Genomic DNA, 26,007 nt, shown 5'->3' with positions numbered 1-26,007 from the left:
CGTAAGAAGCATTTCAAGGTCCTGGAGTGGCCTAGCCAGTCTCCAGACCTGAACCTAATTGAGAATCTTGGAGGGAGCTGAAACTCAATGTTACCCAGTGACAGCCCCAAAAAGTAAAAGATCTGGAGAAGATCTGTATGGAGGAATCGCCAAAATCCCTGCTCCAGTGTGTGCAAACCTGGTCAAGATCTACAGGAAACGTCCGACCTCTGTAACTGCAAACAAAGGTTTCTACCAAAATATTAAATTCCATTTTTCTATTGTATCAAATACTTATTTCATGCAGCAAAATGCAAATTAATTATTTAAAAATCGTACAATGGGATTTTCTGGATTATTTTTTATTCTGTGTCACAGTAGACGTGTACCTATAACAACAATTACAGATCTCTCCATTCTTTGTAGGTGGGAAAACTTGCAAAATCGGCAGAGGATCAAATACTTATTTTCCCCACTGTACATATAAATATCGATATTGTATGTGTTAAAGAAGAAAAGAAATGTATATTTAAAACAGATGGCTGACTATCCGGCCTGTGGATTATAGAACTTCCTGCTGCTTTAATCACTCATTACATGAATTCCCCCAGAGATGAAGGCGACCAACAGTCACAATTGGGGAAGCAGGCCTGCGCAATAAGATGTAACGGTCACTAACCACCGCTATTAAGAAAAATAAACTGTCAGCAACACCAGAAAATAAGAGCGGATTATATTAAAAGGATTATTCCCATCTCCAAGGCCCTATCCCAATATGTAGTAGATGTGATGATAATAATAATAATAGCAAATACTTCCAATTAGAAATGTAGTATAGTCTCCTGATTCACTATGTCACTTACCTTATGTGCAGGAGAACTACAATTCTAATTGGACTTATTTGCTAATATTATTACACCTACAACATATTGGGATAGGATCATGGAAATAGACGTCCAGAGATAGATTAAAATTGTAATCAGTCCCCTGCTGTGTAATGATCCTGTATGGCGCGCCAGTGTCAGCATTATCCCGAGACTGTACAGAAGTGACAGTGTGTGAGCGGTGTGTACAGAAGGAGACCTTGAAGACAGGCCAGGATATAAATAACATGCCATAAGAATGGCTGTAGGGGGATTAAAAGGAACTAAAAACAAAAAACTAACCAGAAAAAAGGTGTGGGGGACTCATTACAGGGACAGCCAAACTGTGGGAGGGGGTGGGGTTGGGTTTGTGTCCGAAAACCTTTTAAGGCTTATACAAGTACATAAGTAATATACATTTTTGTCCAAATCAAAGGACTGACCTTAAAACTTTAAGATCATTTAGTCTCTAAGAATATCTAACATAATATTGCATTGTTCTGTTGGTACCGTATTTTTCGGACCATAAGACGCACTTTTTTTCCCCAAATGTTGGGGGAAAGTGGGGGGTGCATCTTATAATCTGAATGTAGGGCTGCGGGGAATGAGGGTGCTCGGTGGAGCGGGTCATCGGCAGCACGAGCAGGCAGTAGCAGCCTGCCGTAACCACGTGGGCCCGCTCATTACATATGCACGCCCATCACCCCGCCCATCATCTCTCAGTGCTGAAGCCGACGCTGACAGGTGGGCGGAATGATGGGCGGGGCGTGCGCGCATATTAAACAGCCGGCTGTGATCACCCCTGGCAACTACAGCTTGGAGTGATCATGTGGGGCTATATTCACTGCCCCCCGCGTATCATCATCACCGCGGGGGGGCAGTGAATAAGTACGGTACACTCACCCGTCACCGTTCCCCTGCAGCACCGCAATCTCCTTCTGTCTGCCGGCCCGCTGATCTGTGTAGCGAGAGGTGAGCACAGCGATGACGTCATCCCTGTGCACGCTCTCCACACACAGCAGCCGGCAGACAGGAGGACATTGCAATGCTGCAGGGAAACGGCTCCACACAGGTCAGCGCCGGGGGCAGTGAATCAGTACCCTCACCCGTCACCGTTCCCCTGCAGCACCGCGATCTCCTCCTGTCTCCCGGCCAGCTGATCTGTGTAGCGAGCGGTGAGCACAGCGATGACGTCATCGCTGTGCGCGCCGCTAGTCATGCAGGTCAGCTGACCGGCACACAGGAGGACGAGCGATGCTGCAGGGAACAGTGACAGCTCCACACAGGTCAGCAGTGCTGCTGCCGCCACAGACAGGGGGAGGAGCGATGCTGCATGGAGCGAGGAAAGGAGAGTATAAACGTTTATTTTTGTGTAATACAGGATACATGCCATATAGCAGGATGGGGCCATATAACAGGATAAGGCAGGATGGGGCCATATAGCAGGATGGATGTGGGTATATAGCAGGACAAGGGCATATACCAGGATGGCAGTATATATCAGGATGGGGAGCATAAAGCAGGATGCCAGTATATAGCAGGATAAGGGCTTATACCAGGATGGGGTACATATACAAGGCAGGAGGATCATTACCAGGATGGGGTACCTTAGCAGAGAATTTGGTGACATTACCCCCATAACAGTGTAGGCAGCAGATCCTCACCCCATAACAGTGTGTGTCATGACCGCATTTTTTGCCTAAAATTTTATTTTCCTATTTTTGTCCTCTAAAACCAGGGTGCGTCTTATGGTCCGGTGCGTCTTATAGTCCGAAAAAAGAGAATTTTGTTTACTTACCGTAAATTCTTTTTCTTATAGTTCCGTATTGGGAGACCCAGACCATGGGTGTTTAGCTTCTACCTCCGGAGGACACACAAAGTACTACACTAAAAAGTGTAGCTCCTCCCCCTGAGCTTATACACCCCCTGGTGAGCAGACCCAGCCAGTTTAGTGCAAAAGCTGAAGGAGAATAGCCACCCACAAGTAGAACAGAGCAAAAGCCGGAACAACCGGAGACTCTGTCCACGACAACAGCCGGTGATAACACGCGGAACAAGAAAATTGCCAACAGGCAACAGGGAGGGTGCTGGGTCTCCCAATACGGAACTATAAGAAAAAGAATTTACGGTAAGTAAACAAAATTCTCTTTTTCTTTATCGTTCCTTTGGGAGACCCAGACCATGGAACGTTCCAAAGCAGTCCCTGGGTGGGAAATAAACAGAATAAACTAAGAAGTAGGCAGAACCTAACTTCACAAATGGGCGACAGCCGCCTGAAGGATGCGTCTGCCCAGGCTCGCATCTGCCGAAGCAGGAGCATGCACTTGGTAGTGCTTCGAAAAGGTATGCAGGCTAGTCCAAGTGGCAGCCTGACAGACTTGTTGAGCCGTAGCCTGGTGCCTAAAAGCCCAAGAGGCACCGACAGCTCTGGTCGAATGTGCCTTAATCCCCGGCGGGGGAGGCACCCGAGTACTCCGGTAGGCGTCTGAAATGGTTGATATAATCCAACGGGCTAAGGTCGGCTTAGAAGCAGAGAGACCCTTGCGCCGACCTGTGGTTAGCACAAAAAGAGAAGTGCACCGCCTAAGTGCAGCGGTGCGAGACACATAGATCCGGAGAGCACGCACCAGATCCAGAGTATGCAGCGCTTTTTCAAAGCGATGAACAGGAGCCGGACAAAAAGGAAGGTAGGGTAATGTCCTGGTTAAGGTGGAAAGGAGAGACCACCTTAGGGAGAAAGTCCGGAGTCGGACGGAGAACCACCTTGTCCTGATGAAAAACCAAAAAAGGTGACTCCGAAGAGAGCGCAGCCAAATCAGAGACTCTCCTGAGGGAAGTAATGGCCACCAGAAAGGCCACTTTCTGTGAAAGACGATACAAGGAAACTTCCCTAAGAGGCTCAAAGGGGGGTTTCTGCAAAACCGTGAGAACTAAATTAAGGTCCCAGGGATCCAAGGGCCACCGGTAAGGCGGAATGATGTGAGACGCGCCTTGCATGAAGGTGCGGACCTGAGCCAGCCGAGCGAGACGCCGCTGGAACAGAACTGACAGAGCTGAGACTTGTCCCTTGAGAGAGTTGAGGGACAGTCCTAGCTGCAGACCGGACTGTAGAAAAGACAGAAGAGTCGGCAAGGAGAATGGCCAAGGAGGATGGTCAGTAGAGCGACACCAGGATAGGAAAATTTTCCAAGTCCTGTGATAGATCTTAGCGGAGGAAGACTTACGGGCCCGAGTCATAGTGGAGATGACTTCAGGAGGGTTACCAAAAGCCGTCAAGATCCAGGACTCAAGAGCCACGCCGTCAATTTGAGAGCCGCAGAATTCAGGCGGAAAAAACGGACCTTGTGAGAGTAGGTCTGGACGGTCCGGGAGATGCCACGGCATCTCTACGGACAGATGGAGCAGGTCTGGATACCAAGCTCGCCTGGGCCAGTCCGGTGCAATGAGGATGACTCGACAGCTCTCCATTCTGATCTTGCGCAGAACTCTGGGCAAGAGAGCTAGAGGGGGAAACAGGTAGGACAGACGAAACTGGGACCAGTCTTGAACCAGTGAGTCCACGGCGAATGCCTGAGGGTCGTGGGAGCGAGCCACGTAAACGGGAACCTTGTTGTTGTGACGGGATGCCATTAGGTCCACGTCCGGAGTGCCCCATTTGCGGCAGATTGACTGAAACACTGCCGGGTGCAGGGACCATTCGCCACCGTCCACGGTTTGACGGCTGAGATAATCTGCCTCCCAGTTTTCCACGCCTGGGATGTGGACTGCGGATATGGTGGACTTGGAGTCCTCCGCCCATTGAAGGATGCGTTGTACTTCCAACATTGCCAGGCGGCTGCGTGTCCCGCCTTGGTGATTGATGTAGGCAACCGCTGTCGCGTTGTCTGACTGGACTCGAATGTGCCTGCCCGCCAACAGGTGGTGAAAAGCTAGGAGAGCTAGAAGCACGGCTCTGGTTTCCAGCACATTGATTGAAAGGGCTGACTCGGACGGGGTCGAAGTGCCCTGCGCTCTGTGGTGGAGATATACCGCTCCCCAGCCGGATAGACTGGCATCCGTGGTGAGAATCACCCAGGACGGGGCCAGGAAGAAGCGCCCCTGGGACAGGGAGAGAGGCCGAAGCCACCACTGAAGAGAGCTCCTGGATTGTGGCGACAGAGCCACTAACCTGTGTAAGGAGGAAGGCCGCTTGTCCCAACAGCGGAGAATATCCAGCTGCAGGGGGCGCAGATGGAACTGGGCAAAAGGAACAGCCTCCATGGAGGCCACCATTTGACCCAGCACCTGCATCAGACGCCTGAGGGTATAACGGCAGGGCCTCAGCAGAGAGCGCACCGCTAGCTGGAGGGACTGCTGTTTGACTAAGGGCAACTTCACAAGTGCCGTCAAGGTCTCGAACTGCATCCCTAGGTACGTGAGACTCTGGGTCGGAGTCAGAGTGGATTTGGACAGATAGACCAGCCACCCGAATTGAGCTAGAGTGGAGAGAGTGAGCGAGACACTCCGCTGACAGTCTGCGCTGGATGAAGCCTTGACTAGAAGGTCGTCCAGGTAAGGAATCACTGCCAACCCCTGGAGGTGCAGAACTGCAATCACTGCTGCCATGACCTTGGTGAATACCCGAGGGGCCGTGGCCAACCCGAAGGGGAGAGCCACGAATTGGAAGTGATCTTCTCCTACTGCAAAACGTAGCCAATGCTGGTGTGACACTGCAATTGGCACATGCAGATAGGCATCTCTGATGTCGATGGATGCCAGGAAATCCCCTTGGGACATAGAGTCAATGACTGATCGCAGAGACTCCATGCGAAAGCGCCGCACCTGAACATGCTTGTTGAGAAGCTTCAGATCCAGGATGGGCCGGAAGGTACCATCCTTTTTGGGAACTAGGAAGAGATTTGAGTAGAAACCTCTGAACCGTTCCCGGGCGGGAACCGGTACAATTACTCCATTGGCCTGTAAGGCTGCCACGGCCTGTGAGAAGGCGGCGGCCTTGGAGCAGGGGGGAGTTGAGAGAAAAAAAATCTGTTTGGCGGACTGGAAGAGAATTCTATCCTGTAGCCGTGGGAGATGATATCTCTCACCCACTGATCGGAGAGGAGGCTGCCTTAGTGGCAGCAGCTCCTGCGGTCTTCTGTGGACGCGCTTTTGGGCGCCAGTTGGATTTCTGGTCCTTGGCTGAGTTAGCGGACGAGGCCGAGGGCTTAGAGGACGACCAGTTGGAGGAACGAAAGGAGCGAAACCTCGACTGATTCCTACCCTGGGCAGGTTTCCTGGCTTTAGTTTGAGGCATGGAAGTACTCTTCCCGCCAGTAGCTTCCTTAATAATTTCATCCAGCTGTTCTCCGAACAGCCGGGACCCAGCAAAAGGGAGCCCAGCAAGGTACTTCTTTGAAGAAGCATCTGCCTTCCACTCTCGAAGCCACAAGATTCTGCGGATAGTGAGGGAATTAGCCGAAGCCACCGCAGTGCGGTGAGAAGCCTCCAGCATGGCAGACATGGCATAGGATGAAAAGGCCGAAGCTTGGGAAGTTAAGGCATCCATTTGGGCATAGATTCCCTGGTGAGGGAATGCATCTCCTCTAGAGAAGCAGAGATGGCCTTGAGAGCCCACACTGCTGCAAAAGTCGGAGAAAACGCGGCCCACGCCGCTTCATACACGGATTTGGCCAGAAGGTCAATCTGGCAGTCAGTGGAATCCTTAAGGGAAGTGCCATCAGCCACCGACACAACGGTCCGGGCTGCGAGCCTAGACACCGGAGGGTCTACTTTTGGGGACTGAGCCCACTCCTTGACCACCTCAGGTGGAAAGGGAAAACGGTCATCAGAACCACGCTTTGGGAAGCGTCTGTCAGGACAGGCCCTGGGCTTGGTCACAGCGGCCTGAAAACTGGAGTGGTTAAAAAACACACTCTTTGCTCTCTTAGGCAAGGTAAACTGGTGCTTTTCTGCTAGAGAGGGTTGCTCCTCTGATTCTGGCGGATTGAGATCCAGTACAGAATTAATAGAAGCAATCAAGTCACTAAGATCTGAGTCACTTTCGGACAGATCAATGGGGCACATGGAGTTAGCCTCCGAGCCCCCTGTAAAGGCATCCTCCTCATCCTGCGAGTCAGCTCTGGAATCAGAGCCACGGGAGGAGGAGGGAGAGGGAACCCTACGTCTCTTCTTAGGAGGACGGGGTCTGGGACCTGATGATGAATCCTCTGTGAGCTCCGGTCCTGAGAGAGCCCTAGCAGCAGAGGCACCCTGTGAGGGGGGCTGATGCATATTCAGCAAAGTCCTGGACAGAAGTCCCATGGACTCAGCAAAAGACTGGGAGATAGACCTAGAAAAGGATTCTACCCAAGCCGGGGGTTCAGCCACAGGAGCAGGAGCAGCAGCAGCCTGAGAAACCACTGGGGGTGAGACTCCAGGCTGTGGCACCGCCAAGTTAGAGCAGGCATCACAATGTGGGAAGGTGCTCGGTTCAGGCAGCAGGAGCTTACATGCAGCGCATACAGCATAAAGCTTTGGGGCCTTGCTCCTCGTGTGAGACATGCTGTTGGAGTTCTGCCAGAGAATGAACCCCAGAGAGTATATACAGAGGTCCACAACCGGAGACCGGTTGTGGCTTACCAGACCGCTGGAGCGGTGTGTGCCCTCCAGATCCCGAAGCCCGGACCCCCAAGCACAGCACCTCAGCAGAGATGCTGCAGACCAGCGCTGCAATGACTGATCGCAGAGAGAACGCTGAGAAAATGGCCGCCGGAGCGAAGAGAGGGGGCGGGACCTGCTTGAGGAGCGGGATCTGGAGGGCCATAGAGACCTACAGGGGAGGGGACACACACTGCAGTGGGGAGTGTCCCTCCCCTGTACAGAACGGCCGCCGGGAGGAGCCGAGCCTGTCCCTCTGCATGAGTGACATGCGAGGGCAGTGAAACAGAAACTAGGCCTCCCGCGAAGCCGGGGCCTAAATTTGAGCGGTGCGGCCGACGCGCAGGCACCATCGGCGCAGTTCTCAAGCGACAGCTAGAGAACCCGCCGGAAATGTCAGTAAACACAATAAGCACACTCTCCCCCAACAATAAAGTACAGGGACCCCGAAATCTAAATGTCTCAGGTACTTAGCTTGCTGAGACGCAGGGCCAAGTCCCTGGGGATGAGTGCTCCGGTCCAGCAGGGTCCTGAAGGGCTGCGGATGGAGACCGGTCTCCTGTCAAGCATGGAGACCGTGCTGGCTCCCACTTCAAGCCAGAGCCCAGGAGGGATGGTGAAGGAGCACGGCACGTAAGGCTCCAGCCTAGGAATCAACCTTACAACACCGCCGACACAGTGGGGTGAGAAGGGACATGCCGGGGGTCCAGACGTGGACCCGCACTTCTTCAATCTCGCTCCAAAAGGAAAAAATCATATGAGAATGCATGTGTGGATGTATGCCTCCTGAACACAAAGCGATAAACTGGCTGGGTCTTCTCACCAGGGGGTGTATAAGCTCAGGGGGAGGAGCTACACTTTTAAGTGTAGTACTTTGTGTGTCCTCCGGAGGTAGAAGCTAAGCACCCATGGTCTGGGTCTCCCAAAGGAATGATAAAGAAAATACGGTATATTAGTATTACTACAGGTGGGTAACCGTTTTCACATAGGATATAACATACCGACACAATGTTGTGAGGTTTTGCATAGACTTAAAAATCTTGAAATGTAAATTTATATAGTCAGGCGATAATTTAAAAAGGTGTACACTGGTCTTCGTGTGACTTTACCATCCTTACCTTTATGGAATAATACTCTAGCTTGTTAAAACAGCCCATATATGTAATAAAAGAACCACGTGTACAGGCGGTATAAAACATGCAATTTTCAATACGAATCACTGCTAGAGATGAGCGAGTACCTAACTATTTGTACTCGCTGTAATCATAACGAGTACTGTCGAATACTCGCGTATTCATTCCGAATAGTGTGTGCAATGCACGTCAATGGGGAATACTCGCAATGTAACGAGTAACCTGAATGAATTCCTCGCTATACACTACTCGCATGAACAGTGCGGCATTTGGGTTACTCGTTAATTTGCCAGTTTTTCCTCATTGACTTGCATTGTACACACTCTTCGGAATGAGTACACGAGGATTGCACAGTACTTGTTATGAGTATAGAGAGTATGAATAGTTAGATACTCGCTCAACTGTAATCACTGCTACCAACATCAAGAACAATTGATTTTTAAAAACTAAAATGATAAAATTACATTTTTACGTTGGACTTAAATTACAATTGCAGCGCAGTACTGGACCTTTGTGACAAATATTTCAATAATAGGTTTCTTACAAATAAATGCACCAGAAACAAAACCAGTAAAATGAATAAAAAGAACAAAAATTACTGCAAACAGCACTGAGATCTAGAAGAAAACAGGTGTTTGCATTACTCAACTTTCTATTGCAAATTTATGCAAAAAAAAAGTTACATATGTTTCAAGCTCTTCTTGAATGTTTAACAGCGGTGTTCTTATAGCGTAATGTGTGCACATAGGGGCAGCATAGCATATTTCTACCTTCTGATACTCACAGGCTGCAGCACAAGCAGTGGTATGGACTCCTCGTCCTCCGACATATTTGTACCATGTGGTTTGTGAGGAAGTCACAGAGAGCAAAAGACCCAGCCTCTGATAACAGACGGGCAAGGAGATCGCTCACTAGTTATTTATTAACCACAGCCCAACTGAGTAATGTACATCCGACCTGAGAATACAGAGCGGCTGCAGATAATCGTTTGATGAGGATAATATTAATATATTTTCTTTATTTTTTTTTTCTTTTGCTGTTCTGATCTTTGGTTGCAATGTCTACAATCAGCAGAACTGCTGAACGTAGGGATATCCATTTTTTTCCTAAACATTATTTGTTAAATATCTTGGAAACGGTCACAGTCTGTACAATTTACACAAACTTTATCTATACCTAACTTATCAATTGGAAGATGAGCAACCATTACTGATAAATATTGTGCACAGGAAAACAGCGCATGTGCAGTTTATTTTTTCAATAAGAAAAGTTAGTGATGGACGTGTCCGACCACCGGTCATTTCAGGGGTCGCCAAGTACGTGATAAAGGGCACCTTTACGAAGGAGGAAATTGTTGCGCTCACTTACTGTTGATTAACTTTTTTGGTGTGAAAGTGAGGAGACAGAAGCCGGCACTGACTGGATGCGGGGCTTACGTGACGTCACAACCTCATGCGAGTCCGACACTGAGATCCTGGACACCGCCGGTGCGGCATGAGAGTATGGTGTAATGCCAAGGTAGTGATGGGATGATCGCACTGCAGGTTTGCCTGACACACTGTAAGCTAGCCATCACACAACTATACACCCTTAGGTGCTGTGGTACTTTTCACCCACCTTCCGGTCCTGCTAGGGGGACTTTAGCAGAGCCCTTCCCAGGTGACAATAGCGGGGTGGCTGGGTTGACACTAGAGGATCTGGCATCCTGGGACCCCTGCACCGCCTAATCGCAAGGAGCGACGGCGCCTCGCCTCCCAGCAATGCCTCAACCTGAAGTGAGTCTCTTAAAGGTGCTTTACACACTGCAACATTGCTAACGATATATCGTCGGGGTCACGGTGTTAGTGACGCACATCCGGCGTCGTTAGCGACATCGCAGCGTGTGACAGCTAGGAGCGACGATCAATGATCGCAAAAACGGCAAAAATCGTTGATCGTTGACACGTCGCTCCTTTTCATAATATCGTTGGTGGTGCATGCCGCTGGTTGTTCTTCGTTCCTGCGGCATCACACATCGCTATGTGTGACAACGCAGGAACGACGAACATCTCCTTACCTGCGTCCACCGGCAATGAGGAAGGAAGGAGGTGGGCGGCATGTTCCGGCCGCTCATCTCCGCCCCTCCTCTGCTTTTGGGTGGCCGTTTTGTGACGTCGCTATGACGCCGAACGCACCTCCCCCTTGAAGGAGGGATTGTTCGGCAGCAACAACAACGTCACTGAACAGGTATGTGCGTGTGACGCTGTCGTAGCGATATTGTTCGCTACGGCAGCGTTCACATGTCGCCCAAACGACGGGGGCGGGTGCTATCGCGCACGACATCACTAGCGATGTCGCAGCGTGTAAAGCACCCTTTAGAATGCAAAACACGGCCAGAGCAAACACCAGCACTAGCTCCAACCTCTGGAGGCAACATCCCACCCCTCATAGCTAGTGACACGACAGAGAACTGATGCATGCCCAGGAGTGTGGAGGACTTAATTGGATGCAGAGGTATGAAAAGGATTAACCCACGTGACTTCCGGAGACTTGCTATGATGCCCTCTACCATGCAAACTGCCAGACCTGACATATCGGGTAAAGTAATAAAACCCTGGGGTGAACCGGGAATAAGAAGAAGAGGTTGTCCTAGCAGTGGACAACACCTTTAACTAAGCCGATGACTTCACTTGTGGGCAAGAATATACTATACTACACTTCTACCATTGTGTATTCAAGTGTACTATCCAGCAATGGTCAATAAAAAACGTAAGGCCGTGTGCACACAGGAATTTTTTTTCCTTTTGTGGTCGTCAAAAACAAGGAGCGTTGGATTGGAACCCTCTTCACGAAACGCTACTTTTTGGGGAGTTTTTGGGTTCTTAAAGTAGTTTTAACCCCTTAATGGCCGCGGCCAGTAATATTACGTCCTAGCGGTCATAATGTTACTGCCCACGGTTTGCCGCCGGCATATTGCCGCGATCGGCACATATCTCAGCTGATTTTCACAGCTGAGATGTGTGCCTGCTAGGCACGAGCAGAATCGTTATCTGCTCGTGCCGTTTAACCCATTCATCAATATGTGACAGCGCCATTATAACGGCATCGGCGGTAAAGTTTTACTTACCGCCCGATACCGGAAGTCACGTGACATGATCACGTGACTTCTGGTGGTTGTCATGGTAGCACAGGGTCATGTGATGGCTCCTGTACTACACATGAATTGCTTTCAGTTTCACTCGGCCTGGAGCCGAGTGAAGCAGAAAGTGAGCATATCTGCTGTTACAGCTGCGTAGCTGTGATCAGCAGATATGGCAGAGCGATCGGATTGCTGATCCATGTAGCCGCCTAGGGGGACTAGTAAAATAAAAAAAGTAAAAAAAAAAAAGTTTTAAAAAATTAAAAAATAACAAAAAAAAACTAAAAAAGTTCAAATCACCCCCCTTTTGCCCCATGGAAAATTAAAGGGTCAAAAATAAATAAATAAATATACACACATTTGGTATCGCCGCGTTCAGAAACGCCCCATCTATCAAAATATAAAATAAATTAATCTGATCAGTAAACTGCGTAGCGGCAAAAAAATTCCAAACGCCATAATGACTTTTTTTGTCGCCACAACTTTTTTTTTTTTTTTAACCCCTTATATAAAAGTAAACCTATGCATGTTTGAGGTCTACGAACTCGCACTGACCTGAGGCATCACACCCACACATCAGTTTTACCATATAGTGAACACCGTGAATAAAATATCTCAAAAACAATAGTGCTATCGCACTTTGTTTTTGCCATTTTTCTGAATTTGGAAATTGGTATATATATGGTAAAACTTATGGTTTCATTTAAAGGTACAACTTGTCCTGCAAGAAAATGAGCCCTCACATGACCATATTGACTGAAAAATAAAAAAGTTACGTCTCTCAGAAGAAGAATGGCGAGAAAAGAAAAAAAAACGGAAAGCGAAAAATCGGCCGGTCGTGAAGGGGTAAAAAAAAAGTTGTTGAACTTTTGGGAATAGTTTTATTTATATCTTGTGTCTAGTTTTAAGCAGATTTCATTTCAGATTTATTTATTTATTTAATTTATTTAAGCTCAGGATCAGACCGTTTTTCAAAACCTGAAGTGGAATAAATGAACAGAAAAGAAGTTTTACACACACACACAAAAAAAAAAAAAAGTTCCGATGGAGTAACCAAGGAATATGCTAGCAATTTCTATAGTGGAAAAGCAAATAGAAAACAGTTGCTCGAGGACTTGTTTTTCTGGGATTTAAACACTGCCATTTACTTTACAACACAGGCAGACCCCTGACTTACTTACAACTCATAGTTACAAACTTAAGATGGTAAAAAAATAATAATACTCAAATAATTGTTTGCCTCTCCGGCTGCCTCACTTTCAGACGCCGCATCTCCAACCTCTTCCAAGCCTTGGAGGACAGTATGTGTCGTAAGATCGCAGCTATGTGACGCCAAGACTAGAGAGGGGCAAACCTGCAGATGTTTGGGTTTTGGCTGGTCCGGCCAGAGACTTTAAAAAATAAATAAATAAATAAAATTAATAAAAAAAAAAAATGAATACATTCCAGCCACTGAGTTCACCTGAAGTCAGATCACCTGAGGTCACAGCTGGGGTAACATGGGAACAGCCAGCTGTGACCTCAGGAGAGATAACTGACTTCACCACTCACAGCTGAGGATCAGTCAGTGTTTTTCTGACGCCACAGTGATTAAATCGCATTTTTTGATGTAACCACGCACGACAACCTCAGACACAGCAGAGCTGAGATTGTCGTGGTGTGGATTAAGTCAGACCTGTAGGAGTGTTTTGGGGTTAATAAATTGGAGAAAGAGCGTGTGGATTTTTGTGTTATTTCTCTAAATAAAGGATTTCTCTCTGTGTTTTATGTTTATTTCTTTTTACTTACACAATTAGTAGCTAAAGGGGGCTTTACATGCACCGACATCACTAACGAGATGTCGTTGGGGTCACGGAATTCGTGACGCACATCCGGCCTTGTTAGCGACGTCGTTGCGTGTGAAACGTACGAACGACCGCTAATGATCAAAATTACTCACCTAATCGTTGATTGTTGACACGTCGTTCTAATCCAAATTATCGTTGCTGTAGCAAGACGCAGGTTGTTTGTCGTTCCTGCGGCAGCACACATCGCTGTGTGTGACACCGCAGGAACGACTAACAACAGCGTACCTGCGGCCTCCTGCTAAGCGAAAGGAAGGAGGTGGGCGGGATGTTCGGCCCGCTCATCTCCACCCCTCCGATTCTATTGGGTGGCCGCTGTGTGACGCCGCACGAACCTACCCTTAAAAGGAGAGATTGTTCGGTGGCCATAGTGACGTCTGAAGAGGTAATTGCGTGTAATGCTGCCATAGCGATATTGTTCGCTACGGCAGCGATCACCCCGTGACGCACCACCAACGTGGTGCTATCGCTAGTAATGTCGCAGCATGTAAAGCCTGCTTTAGTTAGTAATTATTCACATTGGGCATGATGGCAGATGTGATTTTTTTTGAGAAATCATAGCTGTCATTAACCCCTTATATTACCCTGATTGCCACTTCACTAGGTTAAATCTGGATGAGCCAGGTAAAGCACCAGAATCGGCGCATCTAATGGATGGGTCAATTCTGGGACGACTGTGGACTGCTACTTTTAGGCTGGGGACGGCCCAATAACCATGGAGGTCCCCAGCCTAAGAATACCAGACAGCTGGAGGATGCAGCTTTCAGCTGTATCTGCGCTGGGTATCAAAATATGGGGGACCTTGTGCCATTTTTTCCTATTTATTTTTTACACTCCACTCCAGTGACCCAGACAGTTAAGGTGATGGCAACCAATCACAGACACTGCCACAGTAGGTGTGCAGGGGAAGCCGTGAATATGCATGAGATCTAATGAGCAGACTTGGAAGCAGTAATAAGGACTTTCCTGAGAAGTCCATGTTCGGGGTTTGTGCACGGACATCGAACTTTACAGTTCGGGATCGCCCATCACTAGTCAACACTTGTTCCTCAACCTAATGCCGTTCAGTGACCTGCGAGGATGGCTGCATGTGGGTGGAGACCCAAACTGCCCAGTTAGTGACTTCCATTAGGGTTCAGGTCAAGTTCGGGTCCCAAACCAATCTTAATTTACAGTTCAGCTGACCCCGCCAAACCGAATTTCCACGGCTCATCTCTAATTTTAAGTTCATCTCCAAGTCCAAATCTTGATGTACCTTTGCTCATAAAATCAAGAAGTTTAAAAACTATTGGCACTGTAGCTAATCTCTTTGACGTGGACAGCAGAGAAAAACTGATAAAGGTTGCAATGCAGGATAGTCCGGGTGGTGGATAAACCGCCCCAATCAAGTTCCAAAGAAATTCAACCTATCCTGCAGGCTCAGGGTGCATCAGTGTCAGAGCGTACTATCAGTCGACATTGGAATGAAATGAAACGCTATGGAGGAGACCCAGGAGGACCCCACTGCTGACACAGACAAAAAAAAAAAAAATCTAGGCTGCAATTTGCCAAAATGTACATGAGTAACCAAAATCCTTCTGGGAAGCACAGTCTCCCCAAGATAAAGCTTTTTGGTAAAGCACACCATTCTACTGTTTACCGAAACGGGATAAGGCCTACAATGGAAAGAACACAGAACCTACAGTCATATATGGTGGAGAATATTTGTTTATAGTTGTTTTGCTGCCTCTGGCACTGGGTGCCTTGACTGTGTGCAAAACATCATGAAATCTGAAGTTTACTAAAGGATTTAGAGTTGTAAGGTAGTACCCAGTGTCAGAAAGCTAGGTGTATGTCCTAGGTCATGGTCTTCTATGTGAGCCCAACAGCCAACAACAAGGCGTATCTCTTAAATGTTGGTTTCCTGTCTACTCTAATGACCCTCGTTGCAGAAAAAAACTCCAATATATGGGCTGATAGGAAACTGCTAATAAAGAATTAAAATCGCCTACGGCTGATGAGAAGTAGTGCTCAATGAGAAGGCATGACCCCATAATCTAAGTAATTAGTAAGTAATAGTAAGTAACTGCCCCGCTGCTCGGAGGTCACTGCATGGGGAGAGGTTGGTTCGCCCGTCTTGATGTCAGGACCTTACAAGATCTGAATATGGCAAGTCCTTCCCTATAGTGAAAAGGCTAAAGATGCGGAGTGCAACAGAGTAAAGAGGAGCGGACAGTGGACAGTAAGTGATAAGTCAGCATTAGGACTTTTAAACATGAAAAAAAATTAAAGGCGAATTGGAATAGATTTAGAGTAAATGGTTTTATGTTATGTATTTTCACTATCCTCAGGCCAGGCAGTCATGTCTCAAAGATGACATCTGAAGAAATCGGCAGAAACTATCAAGTGTCAGAACCCACAAGTCACACATTGATGGCGAATGCGAAGGAACCCTACATTCAGTAGTGTACGGTCCTGCTGTAAAGAAATTGTATTTGTCACAAATACCAGAAGCATTGATTAAATATAATAAAAATACAGGTATAAATTCATGCCATTATAAGCAAAGCTACAATATATCTATATAAAAAGGTAAGAAACGTGGATACCATGTTCGCAGCGTGACTGTCGGCAAAATCTTCCGGGGCCAGTCCCTGCTGCAGCTGAGTAAGTGATGCAGATAATTCAGTCATTCGGACTCAGGGCAAAGAAACGATATTCAAATCTGTTATTAAATCTGTAGAGAAAAATACAAAAAAACGCTCAAATCAGTCAAAGAACACACAAACATTCTAAAGCAGGGGATGTCCACCTCTGAAGACATCTTTTTTCCTTAAATGCATGCATAATCATTCTCTATGTTTACTTGCATATTCAACTTCGTCTTTTTCTGAGCTCCTCAGATAAATTTACAAACTTCCCATCAGACAATAATAGTGAGCTCACTGATGGATGCTCAGATATCTCAATCGGCAGCCAGCAACACACAGTGTGCAATATTGAGGCCACAGTAGACAAACAGTGCAAAACGTTTTAATAGAACTAAATTACAAAAATGATTTTTACCCCCAAGATACATGCATATAAGGAAACAAAACAAATCCCTAAATAAGGGCAACCCCTTTAAAAACAAAGCGGCGCTGCAACAGCCAATGAAGGACATGTTCACACTGACATTTTTTCAGGTGGGTCCACTCCGATACCTGCCTGAAAAATATGCCCAGAAAGCGCTGACAAGAATGTGCATCTGTAAAATTGAAGAACAACTTATTTGTTATTTGTTCATTCTTTAGAGGGTCTTAACTTCTTTAAGTTTCCAAAGACACCAAGTGGCCTAAAGAAGTGCCCCGACCATTCTTCTAGTGTTTTCTCTCTGAAAATCCTGTACATTGTACAATACAAGATGCCTGGGTGTCTTTTTTAAGTACCGTATTTTTCGCTTTATAAGACGCACTTTTGTTCCCCCAAATTTTGGGGGAAAGTAGGGGGTGCATCTTATAATCCGAATATACGGATTATATACTGCAGGGCCGAGGGGAGATGGGGGCAGCTCTGGAGCGGTGCTGGAGGCTAGTGAAGGCTGCAGGAGGTAGTGGGAGATCTCCTGCTCCCGCTCATATAATATGCACTGCCGCTGTCCATCACCGTGGTGCTGAAACCGCACCGCGGTGATGGGCTGGGGGAGCAGCGCATATTATATGTGCCTGAGACCCCCTTTGATGGCACATGGCCGCCCTGTGTTAGATATGGCCTCCATTCTGCTGCCCATAGTAAAATAAAAAACTCTTTATTTACCTCCTCCAGCGTGTCTCCCCGGTCTCCCTGCTGCCGCTGTGATCAGGCATGCAGAGATGATGTCACTCTGCTGTGCCGATCACATGACCAGCACCGAGAACCAGGAAGTGCAGGAGCTCAGCAGCACGAAGGGAGACATGAGGGAAGACAACACTGGAGAAGATCAGAAAAGTGTTTTTTCTTTTACCATGGGCAGCAGCATGGGGGCCATATCTAACACAAGGGGAGGTGTGCCATCCATAGGGGGCCATATCAAACACAGGGGGAGGTGTGCCATCCATAGGTGGCCATGGGCAGCACAGGGGGACGTGTGCCAGCAATAGGGGACTATATTCAATATAAGGGGGGTCATATCCAGATTAAGGGGGCCATGAGGGACATATACTCTATATGATTTGTTAAACGGACACTGGCATTATAAGATGGACCATATTTAACATAAAAAAAAAACTCCCTTTTCCTTCACCAAATTTGGGGGTGCGTCTTATAATCAGGTGTGTCTTATAAAGCGAAAAATACTGTATTTCTTTTTCGCTCCTAATTGGGAGACCCAGACAGTGGGTGTATAGCTACTGCCTCTGGAGGCCGCACAAAGAACTACACTTAAAAGTGTAAGGCCCCTCCCCTTCTGGCTATACACCCTCCCGTAGGAGTACGGATTCCTCAGTTTTAGCTTTGTGCGCAGGAGGTCAGACACGCACGCATAGCTCCATTGTTTTTAGTCAGCAGCAGCTGCTGACTGTCGGATGGAAGAAAAGAGGGCCCATACAGGGCTCCCAGCATGCTCCCTTCTCACCCCACTGTATGTCGGAGGTGTTTGTAAGGTTGAGGTACCCATTGCGGGTACGGCGGCAGGAGCCCACATGCTGATTCCTTCCCCATCCCTTTTTACAGGGCTCTGGGTGAAGTGGGATTTACTGGTCTCCAGGCACTGAGACCGTGCTCCATCTACAGCCCCTGGAGAAGATGCTGGATGGAGCGGAGTACATCAGGGACATGGCCCTGCTTCCTCAAGGTACTCTGTGTCCCCGTGCATTTGGCGCTCACACCGCAGCATGCTGGGTGTTGTAGTGCGCCGGGGACATCAGCGCTGCGGCGCTTGTGCCATGGCCTCATTCAGCTTCGCTGAAGCAGGCACACTTCTGGGAATCGGTCGCGCCGGCCGCTGGGACTGCGGCGCGGCTGGCACTTGTGGTGCGCCGGGGACTTCAGCGCGGGCCGCGCTTTTACGGCGGCCGCGCTGATAACTCGAGTCCCCGGCTTTTGCGGCCTGCTTCCGTTCGTTCCCGCCCCCACACCTGCCAGTCAGGAGAGGGGCGGGACGCTGGTCAGTGCATCAGCGCCGAGGGACATATTCCAGCCCTCACAATCGGCACAGAGGGGACACTGTTTCCCGCACTTTTGTTTAGGAACTCCCACGGACCGCCCCTCTCCACAGACGCCGGCAGCCATTCCTGCTGACACGCTGAGCTGCAGAGGGGAGCCGGGGAGACCCAGACAAGGAATTCTGCGCCTCTTACCCGCTATTCAGCGGGCGGTAAGCAGCCCTCAGGGCTCACCCCCTCTTGTGCCAGTAGTATTCTTAGTATTTTGTTTCTACAAATACTTTGTATTGCATAGCGCTGGTCGCCCTTTGGCTATAGACTCTCTCACATTGCAGAGAGCCAGCAGCATGTCGTCCGTAAAACGCAAGGGTGCCAAGGCACAGACATTATATGCTTCCTGCACCGCATGTGGGACTTTTCTACCGGCAGGCTCCACGGACCCCCATTGTGTGCAGTGCTCGGCCCCTGCGGCGCTTGCACAGTCGGGACCTCTGCTGGACGTGACCCAGGGTGTACCACCTGTGAATGCTGTCCAGGTGACAGGAACTGAGTTTGCAGCTTTTGCTGACAGAATGTCTCTCACTATGTCACAAATTCTTGACACATTGCGAGCTAGGCCTGTACTTCAGGCCACGGACACTGTGCAATCATTGCCCCCTGGTCCCCCTCAGCTGAGTTACCTCCAAGCTCCGGGACGGGCACATACACCTCAGGGTGAAGACTCTGACTCGGACGATGGCCCCGGGCAGCCTAAGCGGGCTCGCTATGACGGGCCTTCACATTCATCTCAATGGTCAGGATCCCAGCGAGATGAATCTATGGGTGATGAGGCGGACGTAACTGATCAAGATTCTGATCCTGGGACCGCTCTCAATCTAGATACACCAGATGGTGACGCCATAGTTAATGATCTTATATTTAACATCAATAAGATGTTAAATATTTCCCCACCAGCTCCTCTTGTAGAGGAGTCAGCTTCGCAGCACGAGAGAATCCATTTCAGATACCCTAAGCGTACATTAAGCACTTTTCTGGACCACGCTGACTTTAGAGACGCAATCCAGAAACCCCACGCTTATCCTGAAAGGCGTTTTTCTAAACGGCTTAAAGATACACGCTATCCTTTTCCCCCTGAGGTGGTCAAGGGTTGGACCCAGTGTCCAAAAGTGGATCCTCCAATTTCCAGGCTTGCAGCTAGATCCTTGGTTGCAGTTGAAGATGGAGCGGCACTTAAAGATGCCACTGACAGGCAGATGGAGCTCTGGCTGAAATCCATCTATGAAGCGATTGGAGCGTCATTAGCGCCATCTTTTGCGGCCGTATGGGCACTCCAAGCTATCTCAGCCGGGCTTGCGCAAGTCGACTCAGTCACACGTGCATTTGCCCCGCAGGTAGCACCATTGACCTCGCAAATGGCGGCATTCGCGTCGTACGCGATTAATGCTGTTCTTGACGCTACAAGCCGCACGGCAGTGGCGTCAGCCAACTCCGTTGTTTTGCGTAGGGCCCTGTGGTTGAGACATTGGAAAGCAGATTCTCATTCCAAGAAGTGCTTAACCAATTTGCCTTTTTCTCGTGACCGATTGTTTGGAGAGCGTTTGGATGAAATCATCAAACACTCCAAGGGTAAGGACTCATCCTTACCGCAACACAGACAAAACAAACCCCAACAGAGGAAGGGTCAGTCTGGTTATCGGTCCTTTCGAGGACCGGGCAGGTCCCAGTTCGCCTCGTCAAAAAAGACTCAAAAAGACCAGAGACGCTCAGATTCTTGGAGGTCTCAGTCACGCTCAAAAAGGACAGCCGGAGGAACCGTTGCCAAGACGGCGTCCTCCTGACTTGCAGTCTCCGATTCCCACACCCGCGGTCGGTGGGAGGCTTTCCCACTTTGGCGACATTTGGCTGTCACGCGTCAAAGACCGTTGGGTGAGGGATATTCTGTCTCACGGGTACAGGATAGAGTTCAGTTCTCGTCCGCCAACTCGTTTCTTCAGAACTTCTCCACCACCAGACCGAGCCGATGCTCTGTTGCAGGCGGTGGCCGCTCTAAAGGCGGAAGGAGTGGTGACCTCCGTCCCTCTTCAGGAACAAGGTCACGGTTTTTACTCCAATCTGTTTGTGGTCCCAAAAAAGGACGGATCGTATCGACCCGTCCTGGATCTAAAGTTGCTCAACAGACACGTAAAAGTCAGGAGGTTCCGGATGGAATCCCTACGCTCCGTCATAGCCTCAATGTCTCAAGGAGATTTTCTAGCATCAATAGATATCAAAGATGCGTATCTCCACGTGCCGATTGCACCAGAGCATCAGCGTTTCCTACGCTTCGTCATACACGACGAACACCTGCAGTTCGTAGCGTTACCTTTCGGTCTGGCAACAGCCCCCCGGGTCTTCACCAAAGTCATGGCAGCAGTAGTAGCTGTTCTGCACTCGCAGGGTCACTCGGTCATCCCGTATCTAGACGACCTGCTTATAAAGGCACCCTCTCAAGAGGCATGCCAGCACAGTCTGAAGGTGGCACTAGACACTCTCCAGAGTTTCGGGTGGATTATCAACTTTCCAAAGTCTCATCTAACCCCGACCCAATCTCTGACTTATCTTGGCATGGAGTTTCATACTCTCTCAGCGATAGTGAAGCTTCCACTGGACAAGCAGTGCTCGCTACGGACTGGAGTGCAATCTCTCCTTCAGAGCCAGTCGCACTCACTGAGGCGCCTCATGCATTTCCTAGGAAAGATGGTAGCAGCAATGGAGGCAGTCCCGTTCGCGCAGTTTCATCTGCGCCCTCTACAATGGGACATTCTACGCCAATGGGATGGGAAATCGACGTCCCTCGACAGGACTGTCTCCCTCTCTCAGACTGCCAAGGACTCTCTGCGTTGGTGGCTTCTCCCCACCTCATTGTCACAGGGAAAGTCGTTCCTTCCCCCGTCCTGGGCAGTGGTCACGACGGATGCGAGCCTATCAGGGTGGGGAGCGGTGTTTCTCCACCACAGGGCTCAGGGGACGTGGACTCAGGAAGAGTCCACCCTGCAGATCAATGTTCTGGAAATCAGAGCAATCTATCTTGCCCTGCGAGCCTTCCAACAATGGCTGGAAGGCAAGCAGATTCGGATTCAGTCGGACAATTCCACGGCGGTGGCGTACATCAACCACCAAGGGGGAACACGCAGTCGCCAAGCTTTTCAAGAAGTCCAGCGGATTTTGACGTGGGTGGAAAGCAGAGCGTCCACCATATCCGCAGTTCACATCCCAGGCGTGGAAAACTGGGAAGCAGACTTTCTCAGTCGCCAGGGCATGGACGCAGGAGAATGGTCCCTTCACCCGGACGTGTTTCAGCAGATCTGTTGCCGCTGGGGGACGCCGGACGTCGATCTGATGGCGTCACGGCACAACAACAAGGTCCCAGTTTTCATGGCACGGTCTCACGATCACCGAGCACTGGCGGCAGACGCCTTGGTTCGGGATTGGTCGCAATTCCGACTCCCCTATGTGTTCCCACCTCTAGCATTGTTACCCAGAGTTCTCCGGAAAATCAGGTCCGACTGCCATCGAGCCATACTCGTCGCTCCAGATTGGCCAAGAAGGTCGTGGTACCCGGATCTGTGGCATCTCACGGTAGGCCAACCGTGGACACTACCAGACCGTCCAGATTTGCTGTCTCAAGGGCCGTTTTTCCATCTGAATTCTGCGGCCCTGAACCTGACTGTGTGGCCATTGAGTCCTGGATCCTAGCGGCCTCAGGTTTATCTCATGAAGTTGTTGCCACAATGAGACAGGCTAGAAAACCATCCTCAGCTAAGATCTATCACAGGACGTGGAAGATATTCTTAGCGTGGTGCTTGGCTCAAGGGTTTTCTCCCTGGCCATTTGCATTGCCAATTTTTCTTTCCTTCCTGCAGTCTGGGTTGGAAAAAGGTTTGTCGCTTAGCTCTCTTAAGGGTCAAGTCTCCGCGCTATCCGTATTCTTTCAGAAGCGCTTGGCACGGCTTTCTAAAGTACGCACGTTTCTCCAAGGAGTTTGTCATATCGTTCCTCCTTACAGACGGCCATTGGAACCCTGGGATCTGAACAAGGTTCTCATTGCTCTCCAGAAGCCGCCTTTCGAGCCTTTGAAAGAGGTTTCCCTTTCTCGGCTTTCACAAAAGGTAGTTTTTCTTGTGGCGGTCACGTCTCTTCGAAGAGTGTCCGAGCTAGCGGCGTTATCTTGCAAATCTCCCTTCCTGGTGTTTCACCAAGACAAGGTAGTACTGCGTCCAATTCCAGAGTTTTCTCCCAAGGTGGTTTCTTCCTTTCATCTCAATCAGGATATCACTTTGCCATCTTTGTGTCCGCATCCAGTTCACCAATTTGAAAAGGGTTTACATCTGTTGGACCTGGTGAGAGCACTCAGGATTTACATTTCTCGCACGGCGTCCCTACGCCGTTCTGATGCGCTCTTTGTCCTAGTCGCTGGTCAGCATAAGGGATCGCAAGCTTCCAAATCCACCCTGGCGCGGTGGATCAAGGAACCAATTCTTCACACATACCGTTCTGCTGGGCTTCCGATTCCATCTGGACTGAAGGCCCATTCTACCAGAGCCGTGGGTGCGTCCTGGGCATTGCGGCATCAGGCTACGGCTCAGCAAGTGTGCCAGGCGGCTACCTGGTCGAGTCTGCACACGTTTACCAAACACTATCAAGTGCATACCTACGCTTCGGCAGATGCCAGCCTAGGTAGACAGGTCCTTCAGGCGGCGGTGGCCCACCTGTAGGAAGAGGCTGTCTGACAGCCCGTTCATGTGGTATCTTTTTACCCACCCAGGGACTGCTTTTGGACGTCCCACTGTCTGGGTCTCCCAATTAGGAGCGAAAAAGAAGAAGGGAATTTTGTTTACTTACCGTAAATTCCTTTTCTTCTAGCTCCAATTGGGAGACCCAGCACCCGCCCTATTTGTTCTTAGGGTTTCGTTTTTCGGGTGCACATGTTGTTCATGTTGTTTCTTAAGTTCTCCGATCTTGTTATCGGATTGAATTTGTTTTTGAAACTGTTATTGGCTTTCCTCCTTCTTGCTTTGGTACTAAAACTGAGGAATCCGTACTCCTACGGGAGGGTGTATAGCCAGAAGGGGAGGGGCCTTACACTTTTAAGTGTAGTTCTTTGTGCGGCCTCCAGAGGCAGTAGCTATACACCCACTGTCTGGGTCTCCCAATTGGAGCTAGAAGAAAAGGAATTTACGGTAAGTAAACAAAATTCCCTTCTTTGCCACAATTTTTCCTTGAAAAACCACTAGTGCTGAATGGATTTTAAAAAGAAAATAAATAAAATACTTAAAAAGGGAACCTGTCACCAGTTTTATGGCCTATAAGCTGCGGCCACCACCAGTGGGCTCTTATATACACAATTCTAACATGCTGTATATAAGAGTGCAGGCCGCTGTGAGAACATAAACACTTTATAATACTCACCTAAACCGGTCGCTGCGGTGCTGGTTGGCCCGGTGGGCGGTGATGTTCTCCGGGACCGGCGCCTCCTCTCTCGGCCATCTTGCTCCTCTGTCTTCTGAAGCCTGTGTGCATGACGCGTCCACATCATACACACTCGCCGACACTGAGGTCCTCCTGCACAGGCGCACTTTGATCTGCGCTGCTCAGGGCAGATCAAAGTATTGTAGTGTGCCTGTGCAGGACCTCAGTGCCGGCGAGTGTGTATGATGTGGACGCGTCATGCACACAGGCTTCAGAAGACAGAGGAGCAAGATGGCCGAGAGAGGAGGCGCCGGTCCCGGAGAACAGCACCGCCCACCGGGCCAACCAGCACCGCAGCGACCGGTTTAGGTAAGTATTATGAAATGTTTTTTATGTTGACACAGCGGCTTATGCTCTTATATACAGCATGTTAGAATGCTGTATATAGAACAAATATGTATGGGACCAGGCACGATACGGCATTCTCTTTCGGCAGTATATTCGCTCTTATCTTCGCCCCCGGACCAACAAATCCCCCCTTTTGCTTCACAGTGGGAACGGGATCTGGGAATCCAGCTGACACCAACACAGTGGGAAAGGGTCTTCAGATTGGCGCACACATCCTCCATCAGCTCCAGGTTTCAAGAGGCTAGCTACAAGCTGCTAACCAGATGGTACAGAGTACCTTCGAGGTTACATGCGATGTTCCCAACGGTTGATCCCATGTGCTGGCGGTGTGGCACAGCAGAGGGCAACATTCTACACGTGTTCTGGGAGTGTGAGGCGATCCGGCCCTTCTGGAGGGGAGTGTCTGATATCATTTCACGGGTGACGGGTGGAGAGGAGGAATTGGGACCTGCTGCCGCCCTGTTACATCACTGTGGGACTTCTGAAAAAATATACAAAAAATCTCTGCGGAAATTCCTCATCATGGCGGCGAGAGTGTGCATCCCAGAGAGATGGAGGAGCACGGCACCCCCCTCGCTGGTTCAATGGATCAATAAGGTCAATGACCTCATGTATATGGAGGATCTAACTTCATCATTACACAACTCATATGAAAAATTTTGGGCCACGTGGAGGGAGTGGATGGACTTCCAGCACTCGGAGGACTATGGTGCTCTGGTGGGCGGTGTTGAGGCGGCTGAGGGAACCACAGAAGGTAATACATAAGCGGATCCCCAGACCCCCCCCTACCCCTTGTTACCCTCACCTGGCCCCTTCACCTCCCAGCCCCCCCCACCCCTTCTTACCCTCACCTGGCCCCTCCACCTCCCAGCCCTCCCCCCCCACCACCCTCCTCCTTTTCCCCAGTTTCTCACTCTTTTCTATTCTTTGTTTTATTTCTCTTGCTTTCTTTCTGGTCTTTTCCTCTTTCGCTTCTTACTATTCTTGGTGAGTTACGTATGTTACCTGTTAAATGTGAATTTATTCTTTGAAAAAGCTAGATGGAACCTTGAATGTCTATACACCTGAAAGGGGGCATTTGTGGGAACATTTTCTGTCAATGTAAAAATGTAGAGTGTGCCTTATGTCCTATTTTTTGGTGTGTTGAATGTATCTTACAAAGGTCCATTTGATCTTAAGAACTGTTACGTGTACTGTTAAAGGATTACATTTATAAATAAAAGAATTTAAAAAAAAAAAAGAATGCTGTATATAAGAGTCCACTGGTGGTGGCCGCAGCTTATAGGCCATAAAACTGGTGACCGGTTCCCTTTAAGAAAATTCCAGAAAAACAAAAACTGTTATTTCCTGAAGCGTCTTCCTCTTGGAAAATTCAGCAGCCTTGCCAACTTGAAAAAGATATTTTGTACCCTGTCTAGCTTCCCTCGATAGTGATTAAATACAAAAACTAGGACACGGTAGTTAAATATCTTTGGATCA

At 49.0% G+C, this 26,007-nt stretch overlaps 1 protein-coding gene across 1 annotated transcript in view; it reads right to left on the bottom strand.

Moving 5' to 3' along the window:
• Window positions 1-26,007, bottom strand: part of PSEN1 (presenilin 1) — a 126,189-nt gene that overhangs the window by 79,852 nt on the left and 20,330 nt on the right. The window contains exon 3 of the mRNA XM_075330797.1: window positions 16,162-16,289. Coding sequence (XP_075186912.1) covers window positions 16,162-16,245 — 84 coding nt within the window. The 5' untranslated portion in view covers window positions 16,246-16,289. The remainder of the gene's footprint in view (window positions 1-16,161; window positions 16,290-26,007) is intronic.

The sequence above is a fragment of the Anomaloglossus baeobatrachus genome, chromosome 12 (genome assembly GCF_048569485.1).
Source record: "Anomaloglossus baeobatrachus isolate aAnoBae1 chromosome 12, aAnoBae1.hap1, whole genome shotgun sequence".
In the NCBI taxonomy this organism is placed as follows: domain Eukaryota; kingdom Metazoa; phylum Chordata; class Amphibia; order Anura; family Aromobatidae; genus Anomaloglossus; species Anomaloglossus baeobatrachus.
The sequence above is the reverse complement of the archived record's forward strand: the minus strand, read 5'-3'. Positions and strand labels throughout refer to the sequence as shown.